At 48.6% G+C, this 17,530-nt stretch overlaps 1 protein-coding gene across 2 annotated transcripts in view; it reads left to right on the top strand.

The window, feature by feature from the left end:
• The window catches only part of Olfml2b (olfactomedin like 2B), a 34,909-nt gene that overhangs the window by 9,408 nt on the left and 7,971 nt on the right, over positions 1-17,530 (top strand). Inside the window, exons 4-6 of one of the 2 annotated variants that reach the window (XM_028781836.1) lie at positions 8,087-8,263; positions 12,203-12,428; positions 14,100-14,612. In XM_028781836.1, the coding sequence (XP_028637669.1) occupies positions 8,087-8,263; positions 12,203-12,428; positions 14,100-14,612 (916 nt within the window). Of the gene's footprint in view, positions 1-8,086; positions 8,264-12,196; positions 12,429-14,099; positions 14,613-17,530 lie in introns of both variants that reach the window. The other variant, XM_028781835.1, reaches the window with a different exon arrangement.

Raw genomic sequence — 17,530 nt, 5'->3', positions numbered from 1 at the left:
TGAGGTAGCTAGACACAGGACATAGATACCAGGAGAGATGGGGATTGGAAGTTCAGGAGGGAAACTTATAGTTTCCAAAAACAAAAACAAACCCTGTCCATTTCACACAGACCCGGCTGGCACTGAGTCAACATAAGTAAAGATTTTCATCCTGAGCTGCAGGTGTACAAAGGACATAGAGACTTACAGACTGTCTAAGCCTGATAGATTCTAAAGGCTCCGGATTTGAAGCATAGGCTATGACATCTAGTACAGGATACTGCTTCCAGGGTCATACTTATTCACAGGCAGAGAACAGAACGGAGGGAAGATGGTTGAGAGAACCAGCTCTATTGTGGAGGCTTTATGGGATAAGATTTCCATAAACTATGCAAATCTCTGTGGAGCCCCCACCACATAAACGAAGGACACCTATAAAAGCTTTTGTTTAAGTATTTAGATATGCCTGACTATGATTGTGTATATGCATTTCTATAAGTGTGAGTGTATATCCCATACTTGTAAAACACACGATGCAAGCTGCGCTTGCTTGTAATCCCAGCCTCAGGATAATTCCTTGCTATAGGGAGTTCAGTCTGGTTGACTTAAGACACCATCTCAAACCACAGCAAAGAAACAAAACGAAATATGTGCATGCCTATGTGTTTTCTGTTGCTGAGCCCTGGCCCTCCTGGTGTGTGGCTTTTCTTTTGACCCTGTGCACAGGTGAGTATGGGGGCAGGGAGCACTGTATGCAAATGGAGCATTTTCTCCAGATACTATTAAAAGTCTCTGATGGGTTTCAGGCTCAGAATTAGCCCTCTCCCTAGGATACCGTGGCTCAGGCAGTGATGAGGTTCCCTGAAATCTAAAGATCTATTGGCTTCTGTGTTTCTGGCTCAGAAGGCATCATCAGAAGAGCACTCCTTACTCAAGGGGGATATATATTTGCACTAACTAATAGGAAAATGTAATTTTCACCTGTGCAAAGCTGGCAGTGAGTTAGGGAAACTGTTGCTTTCCAAGTGACCCTCTGGCCTTACCTCCCACCCATCAAAACACCCCAAGTGCTCAGTCTCGTGATCAAAACTGCCTCTTCAGAGGGGCTCTCTGCAGTCTTTCCTCCCTTGTGGCTTCCTTAAGTGTGGCTTTGGAGAGGAAAGTCATCTCCAGCAGAGTACCCTCTGAAAAGGCAGAGGGTCAGCAATGTTTCCAGTATACATTTCAGCTTTCCTTAATTAATTTACATCTTAATATGAGTTCAAGCCAACATATCACCTCTCCTGGGGTTATATATGCTTCAAATCTAATTTGCTACTATGGAATGCAATCTTTACTTCTTGGCTAAAGGTATAGGAGTCAGCCTTCCATCTGCTGGCTTAGGAATAGCACATAGCTGCCAGGATATAAGGGAGCATATGGCTTGGTTTTGGGGGTGTCTGAGGCTTCTGACTAACATAGAAACTTTCCCCTGGGGATCTGGGACTTATCTGGTCTGACTCCAAGTTTGGGGTCTCCTGAGGGCAGCTGGGTAGTTGTGTTCTTTGTTCCCCAGTCCTGGCTCAGCAGCACCTGATACACACAAGATGTTCAGCAGCTGTTTAGTCGGGGAAGGATTTAGAGCAGCCGCCGGTGGCTCCCTTACCCCGTGTCTGCTGTTCCACCAGCTGTGGTCAGAAGGATTGGGCCACAGCCTCTCTGTCCTGCCATCAGGAGCATCAGCTGCTCCCAGCTGCTCTTCCCACTCACCCCAGTTCTCTTACTAAGAGCTGGGAGACAGCTGTCAGCTGGGGTGGCTGTCCCTGGCCATCTGCTCTGAGTTGTATACCCAAGGGCTTAGAGGGGGGAGACAGTAGACCCCCTTCACCTCAACACATGTGTGCAATACTACTTCAAGACCTCTTCAAGCTTGCTATCATCAGTCCCTGAGCCTGGTGTGCTCCTAGCCATGTCTTCCAGGTAGCCTGCTGCAGGACTTGGGAGCAAAGTCTGGCCTACATGTAGCCTGGCTCAGCTGTTACAAGTATCTTATGTATCTCAAGGTTCTTTCTTTCCTCCCTGCCTCAGTCATAGCAACCATAGCTCTTCTTTCCTTTCACATCTGTGTATCTGCTTTTATGACTATAAGGGTCATTCAGCATCACCTATACATCTCCAGGCCTGATTCATCCCAAGCACTAAGCCCTTTGTCTGTTCTCTGTAGCAAGGCTGGGTGCAGTGGATGCCTTCATCCTTTCTTCAAATGGCCTGGAGAGGTTTCATTGGTGGCTTAGTTATATAGCCTGGCTGGGAACTCCAGAGCCTTTCTCCCTGCATCCTCTTCTTGGTTCTGGTTAAAAGCAAGGCCATAGAGAGCTGCCAGAGCTCTGCCACCTTTCTCCTCAATTCTAACATCTTTGTTGTAAGCAAGGCATCGATGGTACCTTCTGTCTCTACCTACCATGCCCACCCTCGTCCAATAGCTATGAAAGTTCAGGGTAGAATTTTCACCCTTAGGACACTCTTTCCCTATGCCCCACCAGTGTGCAGGTTTGGGTGCACTGGCTTCTACACCTCACCAAAGAGTTTGCTGCCCAACTGCTGAGCTGTATGCTCAAATGAACGCCCATGCTGAGCCCAGCTCCACCTATGTGCTGTTTCTGCATTGCCCAGGGACTCTGCCCAGCTCACATGCTTCCTCCCTGTGCTGTCTGTACCTCTAGTCACGGCTAGCACTGGTACCTTTACCCATCTGATCACATGGGCTTGCTCTTAGCTGACAGTCTGCCATGCCTAACTGCATGTCTCTCTAGCACGTGACACTTCTTCAGTGAACACTCCTCAGTTCCCTAGCTCTGCCTCGTGTAGGGACTCATAGTCAGGCGTCCAGATCTTTCATTGTGATCAGCCTTCTGGTCCAGCCCTCTGGGATGCCTGCTCTTTCAATTCCCTTCCCACCCTCCACTTAACCGTGCCAGAATCCTTGGCAGGGACCATGTAGTGTGCTGGCTTAAACCAGATAGGCACCCTTCTCTCTGCCTTCAATGTGCTCTCCATGAGTCGACCATGAGGCAAGTTGTATACATCATAAATGTCATGGTCGCAGCTGTCCCAGAGGGGAAGAACTCAAGGCATGAGATCATGCAGTTCACTTATTTGCCAGGGCAGGATCCTAAACACTCTGAGTGGGTGAATGCCATGCCCCACATCTCCAAGAAGTGCCCCACAAAAGGCCCTTGGTGTGAGGAAGGCAGAGTCTTAGGGAAGGCCAGCAGCCATGCATGGGAGGTGTCTGAGTGGAGATAGCCACAAAGGGGCAGCTGCTGCTCCTGCCCTGGGGACATCAGCTGGCTCAGTCCAACCTGCTGATGGAGGGTGATGCCACCTCCAGCCTAATGTTTATTCAGGCGGCCAACAGGCTTTGCTGTTCCCAGGAGGGAAATTAACTATACAGCTCCTCTGGGTTTTCAGAGCTGGCCTGCCTCAAACCCTCCTCTGTGGAAATCCCAAATAATGGCCTTGCTGAAATCAGAAAGGGGATTGGAGACTATAAATCAACGGGCAGCAAACCCCTGAGACCCCGGTAGGCGGGAGAGAGAAGTTGCACCTGTGGGCTGCTGTGACCGCACAGAGTGTACTGCACTGGAAGCACATGCTCAGGGTGCTCAGAAATCAGAGGGGCTGCCTTTCACAGAATGAGGATACTCAGCCCTCATGCCCCACCATCCTAAGCACTCCAAGTAATGGCACTTTGGGTGGAGTTCTGGGGCTGAGAACACAACTCAGCACCCTGAGAGTGTTGTCCCTGACCTCGGTGGGGGTCAGTTCTGGCCGCTGTTATGTTACATTGTATCTGCTCAATTCTTTTCTCTGGTCTTGTTTTCTCATTGTTTGATCTGTTCCTCATCTTCCCCAGGTAGAGTTCCTCACTGTTCTTGCTCACTAAGCCACCTCAAGGCCCTCAGCGTCCATGGACTAACAAAGATGTTCCACAGCTGGCCTCTGCACTGCCAGGCTGTGTTCTCTGTCTTAGGATAAGAAGCGGTGGCAGGAAAAACTGCTCTATGCTGGTTCCTATGGATTTCAGAGACCAGGAACCTTTCTGCTCTCACCTGGGATGACCTTGGCTGACACAAACAGCCTCGTTCCCACTTCACTCCTTCTAGAGCTACCTCTAGCTTCTTTTTAAGGGAGCATTCCTCAAATTCCCGGGTGAATTTAGCAAACCTGGGGATTACTCCCAGGTGGACACCTGGAGATTTTGGGGAAATGCAGGTTCTTATTCTGCAAGTCTGGGAGAGGCCTGTGATTTGCATTTTTGACAAGCTCCTGCGTGCTGGTGTCTTGCCCATACTTTGAGGAGTAAGGATCTGTGGGAGCCCAGCATCCTGAGTTGCTCAGCAGATGCACGAATGTAAGACCTTTGGTGAATGTGGAAGCAAACTGTAAGGATGCTGTGGCATCTTTTAAGTGCTTGGTACCGCTGAGGGCTGGCGGGACTGGCTGGGTACCTTTAGCGATCCAGTAAGTGAATGTCAGGAGCAGAGGCCAGCAGGCTGGTCGGTCAGCTCTGCTACTGTTCGTTATGATTGTGAATGTGTGTCATAATGTGTATGCCGCAGCACACATGAAGAAGACAACTTTGTGATGTTGGTTCTCTCCTTCCAATTGTATGTGGATTCTGAGATTTGAACTTATGTCTCCCGGTTTTTTGAAACAAGTACCTTTATTTACCCTCAGGCCATCTTACTAGCCTTCTGCCAGTGTTTTAAAATGACAACTACCAAATCTCATCCTTACTGTAGGCCTCAGCAGCATCTCTGTAATACGAAAGGTTAGACAGACCTGATTGCTGGAGTCCATTCCAGTGATGATGCTATGAACAGTAATGACCTAGTATTTTCCTTCATTCAGATGAAATAAATTCAGTCCTCATAGTCATGGATAGGGAAAGTGTTAGTACTGTCAGCTTTTTATTGATGGGAAATAGATACAGCGGAAGTTTAACTGATTTGCCTAAGATCACAGAGCTGGACACAGCAAGCAGTGAGGCGTGAGCTGGACACTTAACCTATGGTTCCAACCACTGTGCCTCTGAAAGCTTGGCAGGAAAGACCACACATGCTCACTCAGGGTGAGTTCTCCAAAAGAGACCCTTTCTCACAGACTGTAGCTTCCACAGCTGATTCTGTGCAATTTAGAGTCTGGCTTGGGCTAAGCACCAGAGAACACGGCGAGCCATTTGAGGGCTCAAGACAAAATGGCCATTGGATGCTGCGCTGACCATTTTGGAGTCTGGAAATTTTAACAAGAATCTGCTGGGTGACCCTCATAGGAGCCTTGGAGCCACACTGTCTGGGTGTCACCGTCTTCTTGGATATATGAAACTTGGCTCTGAGCCATCCAGGCTTCCTTCGAGGACATTCGTAGCACCGTCACCAGGCTTCAGGGCTGTGGCTGGAAATGTCTGAGCTTTTGTGCTTCCCCATGTCTGGTAAAAGGTTAAGAGCAAGCACATCTTCTCTTTTACTACCTTTCTTTCTCTACTAACCTTACCAACTTCAAAAACAGGGCCCAAAGGTGATCACATCCAGCATCTAACTTTCCTTGATCTTGCATGAGTGTGGTTGTGGTACTGGGTGTTGAACCAAGGACCTCACACATGCTAGGCAAGTGTTCTATTATGGGCTGCATCCTCAGCTCTTTTGACAGGAAGTTGCCAAGGCTGGCCTTTAACCTTATCTGTATCCTTGGTTAGCTTTGAGCATGCTCAGTATCTCAGGCTAGCATTGAGCTTGTAGTCTTTTTGTTTCAGCCTTCTTTTATTATTATTATTATCATTAAACTTATTTATTTATTCCCTTTAAAACACAGTATCAGCCCTCCTCTCCTCCCAGTACCCCTCACACAAGCCCTCCCCTCCATTCTCCTTTCCCTTTCTCTTTTGAGAACGGAAAGTCCCCCTCTGGGTGTCAAACACCTCCCCTCCCACAGTGCATCAAGTCCCTGTGGCACTAGGCACATCCTCTCCCACTGAGGCCCAGACAAGGCTGTCCAGTTAAGGTCGTGGGATTCACAGGCAGGCAACAGACTTAGGGACAGCCCCCGCTCCAATTGTTTGGGGGACCTGCAAGAAGACCAAGTTGCTCATCTGTTACATTTGTGCAAAGGAACTAGGTCCAGCCTATGTATGTTCTTTGGTTGGTGGTTCAGTCTCTGGGAGCCCTAAGGGTCCAGGGTAGCTGACTCTGTTGGTCTTCCTATGGAGTCCCTGTTCTCTTTGTTGTTGCAGCCTTCTGTGGATCTGGGACTATAGGCCTGAGCCACCAGCCCTGGCTACACAAAACATTTGATTGTATTTATTTTCAGAGCTGAGGTTGGAACCCAGGGCTTCATGAAAGATAGAAAAGGCATCTACAACCACTGAGCTACGTCCTCAACATTGTCTTATAAAAATATTTATTATTTATTTATTTATTTATTTATTTATTTATTATGCATGAGAGCATGCACAGATCCTCTCACACACTCCCACACATGTGCACATGTCTCAGCATGCATGTGCAGGTCATAGGACAACTTAACAGTGATTGGTTTTCTGCCTCCACAAGGGAGAATGGAGGGGAGGACTTGTGTGAGGGGTACTGGGAGGAGAGGAAGGACTGATATTGGGTTTAAAAAGGAATAAATAATAATAATAATAATAATAATAATAATAATAATAATAATAAAAAGGCTGCAACAAAAAGACTACAAGCTCCATGCTAGCCTGGGATACTGAGCAGGCTCAATGCTAGCCTGGGATACAAAGCAGGCACAAGGCCAGCTTTGGCAACTTCCTGTCTAGGAATTGAACCCAGGTCATCAGCAAGCATCTTTTGTTTGCTGAGCTATGTTGCTAGCTCCACAACATGACATTTTAAAGGGTTTTACTTCTGTTATTTTGAATTGTCAGTGTGTCTGTGTGTGGGTGCGTACATAGGAATGCAGGAATCCAAAGAGGCCAGAGGTGGCAAATCCCCATGGAGTTGAAGCTACAGGGAATTGTGAGCTTCAGAATAATACAGAATACAGAGTAGCCTGATGTGGGTGCGGGAACTGATCTCAGGTTCTCTGCAAAAGCCCCAGTAGAACATTTTAGATACTCATGGAAACCTTAGTACAAGACCACAGTTGAACAAGGTTGGGGCTCTATGAAGTCACTTTCTCTAAAATTAACTACAGGACAGAGGAATCTCCGTGACTCAGATCCCACCTATGCCCACCTTCTGCAGGTCTCAGGTCTGCCCCCTGCCTTCCACATTTCACTTGGATGTTCTGACCGTCTTGTCAGGCATGTAGAGAATCTGCAGCCGTGTCTCTTCTCAATGACAACAGCCACTTCCCTGAGACGAGGACTCTGAAGGCATTTGGAGCCTTTCCTTCCCCCTCTGTGCCAGCTGACCAAGATACGGCTTTGATTCTTCCTGGTGTGAGCCAGGAGTAGTGCCTGGCAACTGCCAACGTGGGTCGTTTCAGGCAGCTGTCCTCAGGCACAGATAGGAAAGTTTGAGGTCAGCCTATTAATTTTCTATGTGAGTGATCCAAAGGGCAAGGATGAGTGGTTGGTGCCCATAGACAAGCAACGTAAATCCAGTCTTTTAAAATCACCCCATACTCTTCTTTCATACGCCAGATGACTGATTCACTTAGCAAGTGAATGGACTCGCTGGCATCCTTCCTTCTTCATCACTTGGCAGGAACACCGTATACAAAGAACCAAAAAGAGCTGGGTGCCTGGCCATGGCAGGGTACTCATAGGAAAGCTGTGGCAGTCTGGGTATTTCTAGCAGTTGGGCGTCTGGAAATGCTGCCTGGGTACCCGTCACTGGTTCCCAGGACAGGGCTAGGCACATGCATGGGCCCCAGTCTTTTCTCGGCTCCATCCTCTGAGCCACCCCACATCTATGTATCACCCACTCTGAGCTCACCCCCACACCTCATCTCCACTCTCTGATCCATCTCCATGGAGGCAAACCTCCATGCTCCAAGCCGTCCTGCCTCTGAGTAGCTCAAGATTGCTCGTTACCTATTGTCTGTCTTCAAAACATTTTAATGTAACCCCTTTCAAAAACTACTTCATTTTCAGGAAGTCTCTAAAAACCTCACCAAGGAGAATGAGCAAATCAAAGAGGACGTGGAAGAAATCCGAACAGAGCTGAATAAGCGAAGCAGGGAGAACTGCTCTGACAACATCCTAGAGAGCATGCCAGACATCCGCTCAGCACTGCAGAGGGATGCGGCCGCAGCCTACGCCCACCCAGAGGTACAGCCCCATCTCGCCAGGGAATCTCCTTGGCTTGGAAGTGTGAGATCAGCTTGAGGAAGAGCTCCTCAGGGCTGAATCCTTCCACAGCCAGGGTCTCACTTCTGTGTAACAGCCCCATGGGTGTGGTGGGTAGGACTTGTCCCAGCGTCACTCAACACAGACAGCCAGGGAAGTTCCGTGAGTAAGGGTGGAAGTTGGTACTAAAATCTGGGTCTTCTGAGCCTTGGTACCATTCTCACGATACCCCATGCTGCTCTCTTGAGCATCCCTTACAGAACACACATGCTCCTACCTGGGACCATCTACAGTTGTATCTCTCCTAGCAGCGTTATTAACACCACATTTTTTTCTCTCTCGGAAATGCCTCAGCTTGCAGACAATAAATGATATGGTCCCCCTATTTATAAGGGACTCGTTAGTCACCTTCACCAGTGTATGGTTCTCACTGCAGTACTGAAAAGCAGGCTGGACACAGGTCAGTGTCCCCATCTTACAGATGGATATAGATCCTGGGTTGGCTAGAAAGTAGTGGCAGAGCATCTCAACTCCTGGTCCTTCCATCCGCTTGTATTCCTACCACAAAACTAGCCCTGTATAAGACGGCTAATATAGTGCTGAATGATGCCACAAGGCCTGCTTTCATAAAAATATCTCTTTATTTGGTGACTGTCTCCAAAAATTACTAGCTGGGCTTGGTGGTACACATCTTTAATCCCAGCACTTGGGAGGCAGAGGCAGTTAGATCTGCGTGAGTTTGAGGCCAGTGTGGTTTCCATAGTGAGTTCCAGGACAGACAGGGCTATGTAATGAGGAGGAGGATGGTGATAAAAACTTCTATGTGGTTAAATATGTTTACATGCAGTATCGTGGGACAGCAACATTTCTGAGACCAGGATCACTTTAACTTGCCTCTCTGGGTCTGTGGTAGATGGCAGAGCTGAGACACACTGCTGCCTTGGGTAATTGTTCTGGGTATGTGTTGGGCAGAGCCTAGGTTAGTTAGAGACTAGGCTTGCTCTTCTCTGTGCTGTAATAGGTGAAAGGTTGGGAAGTGTGTTGCTTGACTTTCTGTTCTTGTGACAAATTACCTGAGATAATCAACTAAAAAAGAGGAATGGTCAAAATACGCGATTCAGAAGTTTTCAGCTCATTGTCACTGCTTTGGGTGGGGAGTATGTGGTAAAGCTCTGTCAGTCACCCCAGAGCATGGCAAAGCAGAGGAGAAGAGGGGGCTAGGGCCCTATGGCCTAACTTCTCCCACTAAGCCCCATGTCTTAAAGCTTGCACCTCCCCTTAGCACCACGAGCTAGACGCCAAGCCTTTAATAAATAGACCTTTAGAGGACTTAAGAGTCAAATGACAGCAGGTCACACTGCTTTGTCAGACTCTGTTGCCTGGGTCATCATGAACTTGGATGGAGAGGATAGAAGGCTGTATGTAGGCTCAGGACTTTTTGGTTGGTTGGTTGATTGGCATCATCTCTCCTAGACTAGCTCCAAACTCACTATGTAGCCAAAGATGGCTTTGAACTGATTCTCCTGCCTCCAACTCCCAGATGCTGGGATTACAAGTGTGTACTATCATGCCTGGTCTATGCAGTGCTAGGGACTAAACCCAGGACTTTAGGCAAGATAAGCACTCTACAAACAGAATTACATTCCTAACTTACAGGCTCAGAACTCTTGGGTAAAGAAACTCCTTATAGGGGACCAAGGGACCATACTGGTGGGCTTGGGAACGTTTGGGCACAAGTGTTCTGAAAACAAGGTGACAGATGGGGACTCTGAGACAACAAGTGCTGGAAAAGTATGGTGTGTGAACTTGAAGTCAAAAGCAATCCCATGCTATAAAGTGAAGAACAGGAGTAATTACTTGGCTTTTGTTTTTGAAACATTATATTCCTCCATAAATAATTTTTCTCATTTTTGAGTGTCCCTTACATGTTGACCACTGAAACATGTGCTTAGCCTATCTGGTGGGTCACCCCTGAGGGAACCTGAAATCACTTCAAAGCCAGAAGATCTGGGAACCAGAAAGGGACTTGAAGGTATTTGCCCCTAAACTTGGACCCTGGGCCTCTCATCTCAGCCCCCACTGCCCAGTGCAGTCAGAATTCTTTGCCTTCTGCTTCCAGCTTCCCAGTCAGCCAGCGAAGCTGGAGAATGTGGTCTGTTGTCTTGATGACACATTCTGTGGTACGTTCAGAAACCCAGCTCAGATTTCCCCAGGGCAAACTACAAACCAAATCAAACACACCAAACTCTTTTTCTCCTTGCTCAGCAAAGTCCTTCCCGGTCCTTCCCTGAGTCCCCCCACAGCACACAGTGCTGAAGTTAGCACAATCCACCCAGCCAGGCTAGAAGGTAGAGGGAGGTGCAGGATGGCCAAAGGTAGGCTCATTCTCTGCCTGTGTGTGCAGCAGCCTGGTGTCTTTGGTGAGTACCACGCTGCAACAGGGGAGATGTTATTTTTGATTCTTGCAGGTGATGTCAGACAATTATTGGAATGGCTAGTGATTATTTGTAAGGTGGTCTTTCCACATGGTTCTTCTCTAGAAGGCTGGCAGGGAGGCAGAGACTAGGTTGGTAGTGGAAAAGTCAGAGTGGGTGTGGGAGCCCTGGATGCCAGGAGGTGAAATCATTTGGCAGACTCTTGGATGAACAGAGAGGCAATTGGAGCATGGTAGGGGTAGCTGCCGCCCGGTTCAACTTGTCGCCAGCGAATCCAAGGAAATTATATGTTGTCTGGCAAAGGCTGTCCACCATCTTGTCTTGCTCCGTATTCTTGGCTGGGACAAAGAGCTGCAGTCCCTGCCCTTTCCTGAGAGCCTGGAACTAAAGTCAGTTCCTGGGGTTTGCCACAAAGAAATGACAGCTGGCTTCTCTGACACAGAGGGAAACCAGTGCCAGCAATTAGATGCCCCTGGGCATTTGAGGTAGGGGCTGTGGCAGGAGCCTCTTGTCAGCCTCCCAGGCAGCTCTTTCCACTGGGAAGCTAAACATCTTCCACATCTATCCTCTGGGCAGTTGCCAGACCACGGCTCTGAGGACATGGGGATGTTGGCCACTTTTTGGAAGACAAATAAGTAGACCTGAGGTCACAGCTAATGTGGCATAACGCAAGGAGGAACGCTCAGTAACAGGGGGGCCTAGGGCCTACTTGATTATGTGACTTCATTTGTATCCCTCTTAGCCACTTCACTGGGTGGCGTTTCACCTAAGTTACTAAATGGCTGTTTCCTTATCCATGAAATGCTGGTAGCATTACCCTGCTTCATTGTTATGAGGATTAAAAATAATATAGAGTGGGTTGGCCATAATAGGTGCTCACTAAAATGGCACCATCAACAAGCAGGTATCCCCATACTTCTGGTAGAGGTTATCTCACAAGAGGCTTGAGGGAGGCACAGAGATGGCACAGAGGCTGGACACCGCCGAGGGCACAGCCAGCATGCTAGCATGTCTTGTGCTCTCCTGGGCAGTTCTTTTACTCTAGTGAAGGGGGACTGGCAAAGATGTGAACACATTTTTCCAGCTGCCTGTCACTAACCCATGCCAAAGAGACAGCCATATTTAGGGACGGCCATATCTGTTGGACCGTCTGGTTAAACTCCCTCATGGAAAAGCAGGGAAGATAGGAGATGTGGTTGGCAGTGAGCATGCTGGGCTTTCTCCAAGCTGGATCTCAAAGGTCAGAATGAAAGCCTTGTTTGCCCCCTTTGTGCACACTGAGGTGGCAGCGGGGGGTGGGGAGGCAGTTTGGCCCCGATGACTGGACTGGATCTCTACAGCTTATGTGGTCCTGTTTTGCTCAGGACAAGGCCCTCTTGGGATGTGCTGATGTATTTGTGGCCTCTGATCCAGCATTGCTCATCCTGTCCCATCTCTCTGATCAGTGTGTGACTTGACCTTCCATTTTGTCCCCTCTGAGGAACAGTATGAAGAGCGGTTTCTGCAGGAGGAAACTGTGTCACAGCAGATCAACTCCATCGAACTCCTGCGGACACAGCCACTTGTCCCGCCTGCAGTGATGAAGCCACAGCAGCCCCTGCAGAGACAGGTGCACCTGAGAGGTCGGATGGCGTCCAAGCCCACCGTCATCAGGGGAATCACCTACTATAAAGCCAAGGTCTCTGAGGAGGAAAATGACATAGAAGAGCAGCGTGAGTCTGGGTCAGAGGGACAGCCTCAGAGGCAGGGCAGAGAGCAAAAGCCATTTGGGTCACAGAGATTGGATCCTACACTCCATCCATAGCGGGGGTGGGGGGTGTTGCAGTTACCCCAGTGTCTGCTAAGCCACCTTGGACAGGGCACTTAACCTTTCTGGGTTTCTAAAACACTGAGGCAAAGGATGGGTGAGCAGGAGGGACATCTGCATCCTTTTGTTTCATCCTTTTGGTTTACAACCAAGGCTCGGGCAGAATGGCTGTCTTGGAGATACTGGGTAGGCTCTGCCGTCTGCTCCTTGAGGACATTAGAGGTTCTCAAGTTTGCTGAGTCTCCAGTGCCTTCTCCCGTCAGCCTTCATTCACCCTTCCTACCTTTCCATGAAGAATGGACAAGCCTACTTCCATATTCCTCAATGCCTCCTGCAGTCTTTCTTTTCCTTACCCAGAGTTCCCAGGAAGCCACTATCCCCACCAAGCCCTTACCTGCCCCTCCCTGCCCCAGCCAATTGCTTCCATCAACTAGCCTTAGGAAACAGCCTCCCAAGTTGTGTCCCTGCTACACCTTGTTCTTTCGTCCCGTGCTTTATGCTCAACCTGTGGCTGCAGGGACATCTCATCAGGTTAACTGTGACTCCGGCTCTGACTACGGGAGTTCTCCCTCTGTCACTTCTGGTCCAGTAGTTAGGGTGTCTTTCTTCCTGCCCACCGCCTGCAGCTTCATCTCCTGGCTGGGATTCTCAGTGAACCTCTGAGTTCTAGCTTTCTAGATCTTTCCTTTGCACTTAGAACTCAGTGTCTCCTCTAATACATCTTTGCTTTCCATGTTTTGTCTCCTCAGAAGCCTTCAGCCTCATCCATTTCACTCAGAATTAAAACTGAACTCTGTGCAGAGCCCTCGAGCTGCCCACGGTCTAAGTGCTGGCTTCCTCTGATCTTACCTCCAGCCTGTATCCTCTGCTGTGTCCATGCTGGCCTCCTCACTGCTCCTCAGCCTCTGCAGGCTTATTCCAGCCCCCAGGCTTCACATTACAGTTATCCCCGCACTCCCCCACTCTCAGTCCTCCCATCACCCATCTCCATGTGGCTTGGTCTAGTGTTACCTTTTCAGGTTCCTCTGCCCACCCAGGTCAGTGGGTCTCATCTGACCGACCATTCTATTCACTCCTGAGGGGATTTATGGTTTTCATTTTCTTTCTTTAAAAATGTTTCTTAGCTATTGTTTTTGAGTCTATGCTTGGACTCACAATCCTCCTGACTTGCTTTCCCAAGTGCTAACTAACATTGCAGGTGTGAGCTGCCCAGGCGCACAGCCCATGATTGCTCCTCCACAGGCCCTGACAAGGCTGGGGTAAGGAGAGTAGCAATTTCCTCAGAGACTCTCAAGGGAAGACACTGTTCTCCCCGTGTTCCTGGCCAGTGTCTATGTCCCCAGCCAAAAGGGCTTGGGATGGACCTCTGCTAGAAGGATTGTATAAAATGCACAGACCTGGGTTCCACCTCCAAACAGAAAATAAAAGTGACCAGGTAAAATCTAGGCTGTACTCAATCTCCAAGCTCACTGCCATGTTGGAGCAAGGAGCCTCATTCACCTGCCAGTTGCCACCCATCCTTGGCCAGAGTGGTTTTTGTCCTGTGCCACAAATGAGCCTTGTGTTTGTTCCACAGATGATGAGCTTTTCAGTGGTGACAGTGGAGTGGACTTGCTGATTGAAGATCAGCTTCTAAGACAGGAAGACTTACTGACAAGTGCCACCCGGAGGCCAGCAACCACTCGTCACGCTGCTGCTGTGACAACTGACGCAAGCGTTCAGGCCACAGCCTCATCCTCAGAGCCTGCACAGGCCTCTGCTTCAGCACCTGGCCTTGCTGACCCTGCTCCCCAGTCCTCAGACAGACAGCGCTTGACAACCCCACAGACTACCACAGTGTTTTCAGAGCCCACGGGGGCGATGCCTTCTACTCAAGTCCCACCCACCACCGTGGCCCACACAGCCATGCAGCCACCTCCAGCAATAATTCCTGGGGACATATTTGTGGAAGCTCTACCCTTGGTCCCTGGGTTACCTGACACAATTGGGACAGACATGCCAGAGGAAGAGGGGACTGCAGGGCAGGAAGCAACCTCTGCTGGTCCCATTCTGAGCCCAGAAGAAGAAGATGACATTCGGAATGTCATAGGTAAGTCCTTTCCTACACTGGTGCTCCTCTGGTCATTTCAGTAAAAGGCAGAGGACTTTGTAGAGGACAGGAACTGGGAAGCTAGGCCTGTAGCTGGGGTAGAGCACTGGCCTTGCATGAACGAGGCTCTGGTCTGGCTCTCACCCTCGGCTCTGCCAAAGCCGGACAAGAGGCCAGTGGAGGTCTGTTTCTGACCAGTAGTTAGTTTTCACAGCTAGCAGCACGGCCAACCTTTTAAGTTGTTACATGACATTGTCGCCACAGAGTTCCCATTGGAGAACTATGCTATAGAGTTAGAAAAGGAAAACCTGCCCCAAAAAATGTTATATTTTAATTGATTTACAAGTTTGCATTGGACTGCAATTCTGTCCACATTTACCTGTGGGGTGCTGTTTGAAAATTTAAGGATTTCATATGTCAATGTGTCAATGACAAGAGTAGCAGTCTCCTTTCTGACATATGTGTGAATGGATAAAATGAACACCATATTACCATGGGTGACTTCTCCAAATAGGAATTTATCCGGTGAGTTTGCAGTGAATCCTGAAGTATCTGTCAGCAACCAAATAAAGTTTAGCACGGTAAGGTTACCAGGCCACGAACCAGCAGAGGATTCTTAATGGGGTGGCCAAAGAGTCAAAGCAGAGTTGGGTCAGGTGTGTTGGTTAGTTTATGTGAGCTTGGCATAAGCTAGCATCATTGGGAAGAGGGACTCTCAACTGAAAAAAACGCCTCCACAATATTGACCTATATGTACGTCTCTCGGGCATTGTCTTGATTCATGACTGATATAGGGAGGTCCAGCTCACTGTGGGTGGGGCCATCCCTGGGCAGGTGGTCCTGAATTGTATAAGAAAGCAGACTGAGCAAGTCAATAAGCAGCGCCCATCCACAGCCACTGCTTCAGTTCCTGCCTTGGCTTTCCTAATAGTGAACCATATGAACCCTTTCTCCTTGGGTTGCTTTTGGTCAGGATGTTTTATTGCAGCAATAGAAACCTTAACTAAGGAGCCAAGGAATAGGTAGTAGCATAGGCCATCGTGGAGAATTTAATGAACCTGAACTGGGGAGCGCAGGGATGTTAGGACATCACTGAGCAATGCTCTGACAGAGGTGGAAAACAGAGCTCCAAGCAGAGCCAGCTGCTATGAGCATAGCAAATGCTGCTCAAGTGAGTTGTCACATGAGTTGGCTTCAGAGGATGAATGGGAGTGTTCTACACAGAAAAGGAGAGCCTTCTTCTGACTGACAGGTCTGGTGGTGCAAGGTACATTCGAGAAGCATGGAGAAGACAGGTCTTCTGTTCCAGACAGCTCCACAGCCACAAAGGAGACAGGAGAGTAGGGGGTTGGGGCAGAAAATAGAAATAGTTAAGGGCAGCTGACTATCCGGGTGCGGTGGTATGAATTTGAGATCCCAGGATTCACCAGACCAAGATGGCAGGAGCTCGAGTTTGAAGCCAACTTGGACTATATGGCACGACTCCATGTTAAGAATGAAAGTAAGTTAGAGTTTAAGAAAACTATAACTGTTTAATAAGTCACCATCATTAAGAGTGACTGGATCAGAATGCTGTTGAGTGGTGGCTCTGTCAAATATATGGGTAAGGCATGGCTTTGGCAGAGGGCAAGGCTTGTCTCCTCAGTATCCTTTCTTCTTCCCAGATCCCATCTCTTTGGTAACCTTCAGCATGCCCCAGTCTCTCTTTAGCATGTCACACTGGCTCCAGAAGCAAGGCAGTACTGGGAGCACCTGCTGAAGGCCACACATCTGGCCTCTGTACCTTCTCTCCTGTCCCTACCGTTGGCTCTATGACCTTGGCAAAGCACCACCTTTCTCCAAGTCTCAAATGAAGTTAGCAATTTGCCAAATATCTTTTCTTCCACTGTGTTCTGTGGTTTTCTGTGGGAAGTTTGCAAGGATGTACTATAGTAAGGGGTGCTAGTCAGGATGAAGTCTCAGGAAAACACCAGGGTGGAAGTAGGACACAGGTAGTGTCTTTGTTACTTTTCTGTTGCTGTGACAAAACGTTATGACCAAGGCAATGTATAGAAGAAAGCATTTAACTGAGCTTGTGGTTTCAGAGGGTTAGAGTCCATGATGGTGGGGCTAAGGCATGGTAGCAGAAACAGCTGAGAGCTCACAGCCTGATCTTTAAACAGAAGGCAGAGAGAGGGGGAACATGGGAAAGGGCAAACATTTTTTGAAATCTCAAAGCCTTCCCCAGTGACGTACTTCCTGCAACAAGTGCTAGGAATAAAGGCGTGCAACACCATGCCTAACCTGACCACGTAGTTTTAAAGGCAGTATTGCCCAAGTTGGCCTCAACCTCCTTCTTGTCTTCCTGGCTCCTTTTGAGTTTTGGAATTACAGGAGTGCATTGCTACACTTAGGGTTTATATAGTGCTCAGGATAAACACCAGGGCTTCCCGCATATGAGCAACATTCCATAGTCTCCAAAAGGAATACCTTACCCCAGTTTGTTAGACCTGATTTTTTTAATGGCCTAAGATACCCAGAGCAATCCTCAAGGAAGTGTTAAATCCTCAAGAAAATTTTTTTGAGGATTGGTTTTTATTGGACACTGAAGTGTAGCTGTAAGACAGGAAGAGGGGAGATCTTGGCAGTGTTGAGTGACAATCTGGGCTCCAGAGAGACTAAGGACCTAGGAGCCCAGTGCCTCTGCTCAGCTGCTCCAGCTACCATGGAGAACTAGAAGGCTTGTGCAAATGGCCACCGCTCGGCAGATTCCTAGACTTTATCAGTGCCAAGTTCTGATGTGATTTTTAGAAGGGGCCGGTTAGGGGCAGCAGCAGGGGAGGGAAGGACAAAGAGGACAGTCAGCTTACGACAACAGCAGCAAGTGTTGGTCTCACGCGTTTGTCTCAATTTGAATCTCTCATGCTCTGTAAATAATG

Source organism: Grammomys surdaster, unplaced genomic scaffold (genome assembly GCF_004785775.1).
Source record: "Grammomys surdaster isolate TR1022 unplaced genomic scaffold, NIH_TR_1.0 554, whole genome shotgun sequence".
Classification (NCBI taxonomy): domain Eukaryota; kingdom Metazoa; phylum Chordata; class Mammalia; order Rodentia; family Muridae; genus Grammomys; species Grammomys surdaster.
Note: the sequence above shows the minus strand (reverse complement) of the source record. Positions and strands in the feature narration are given on the sequence as shown.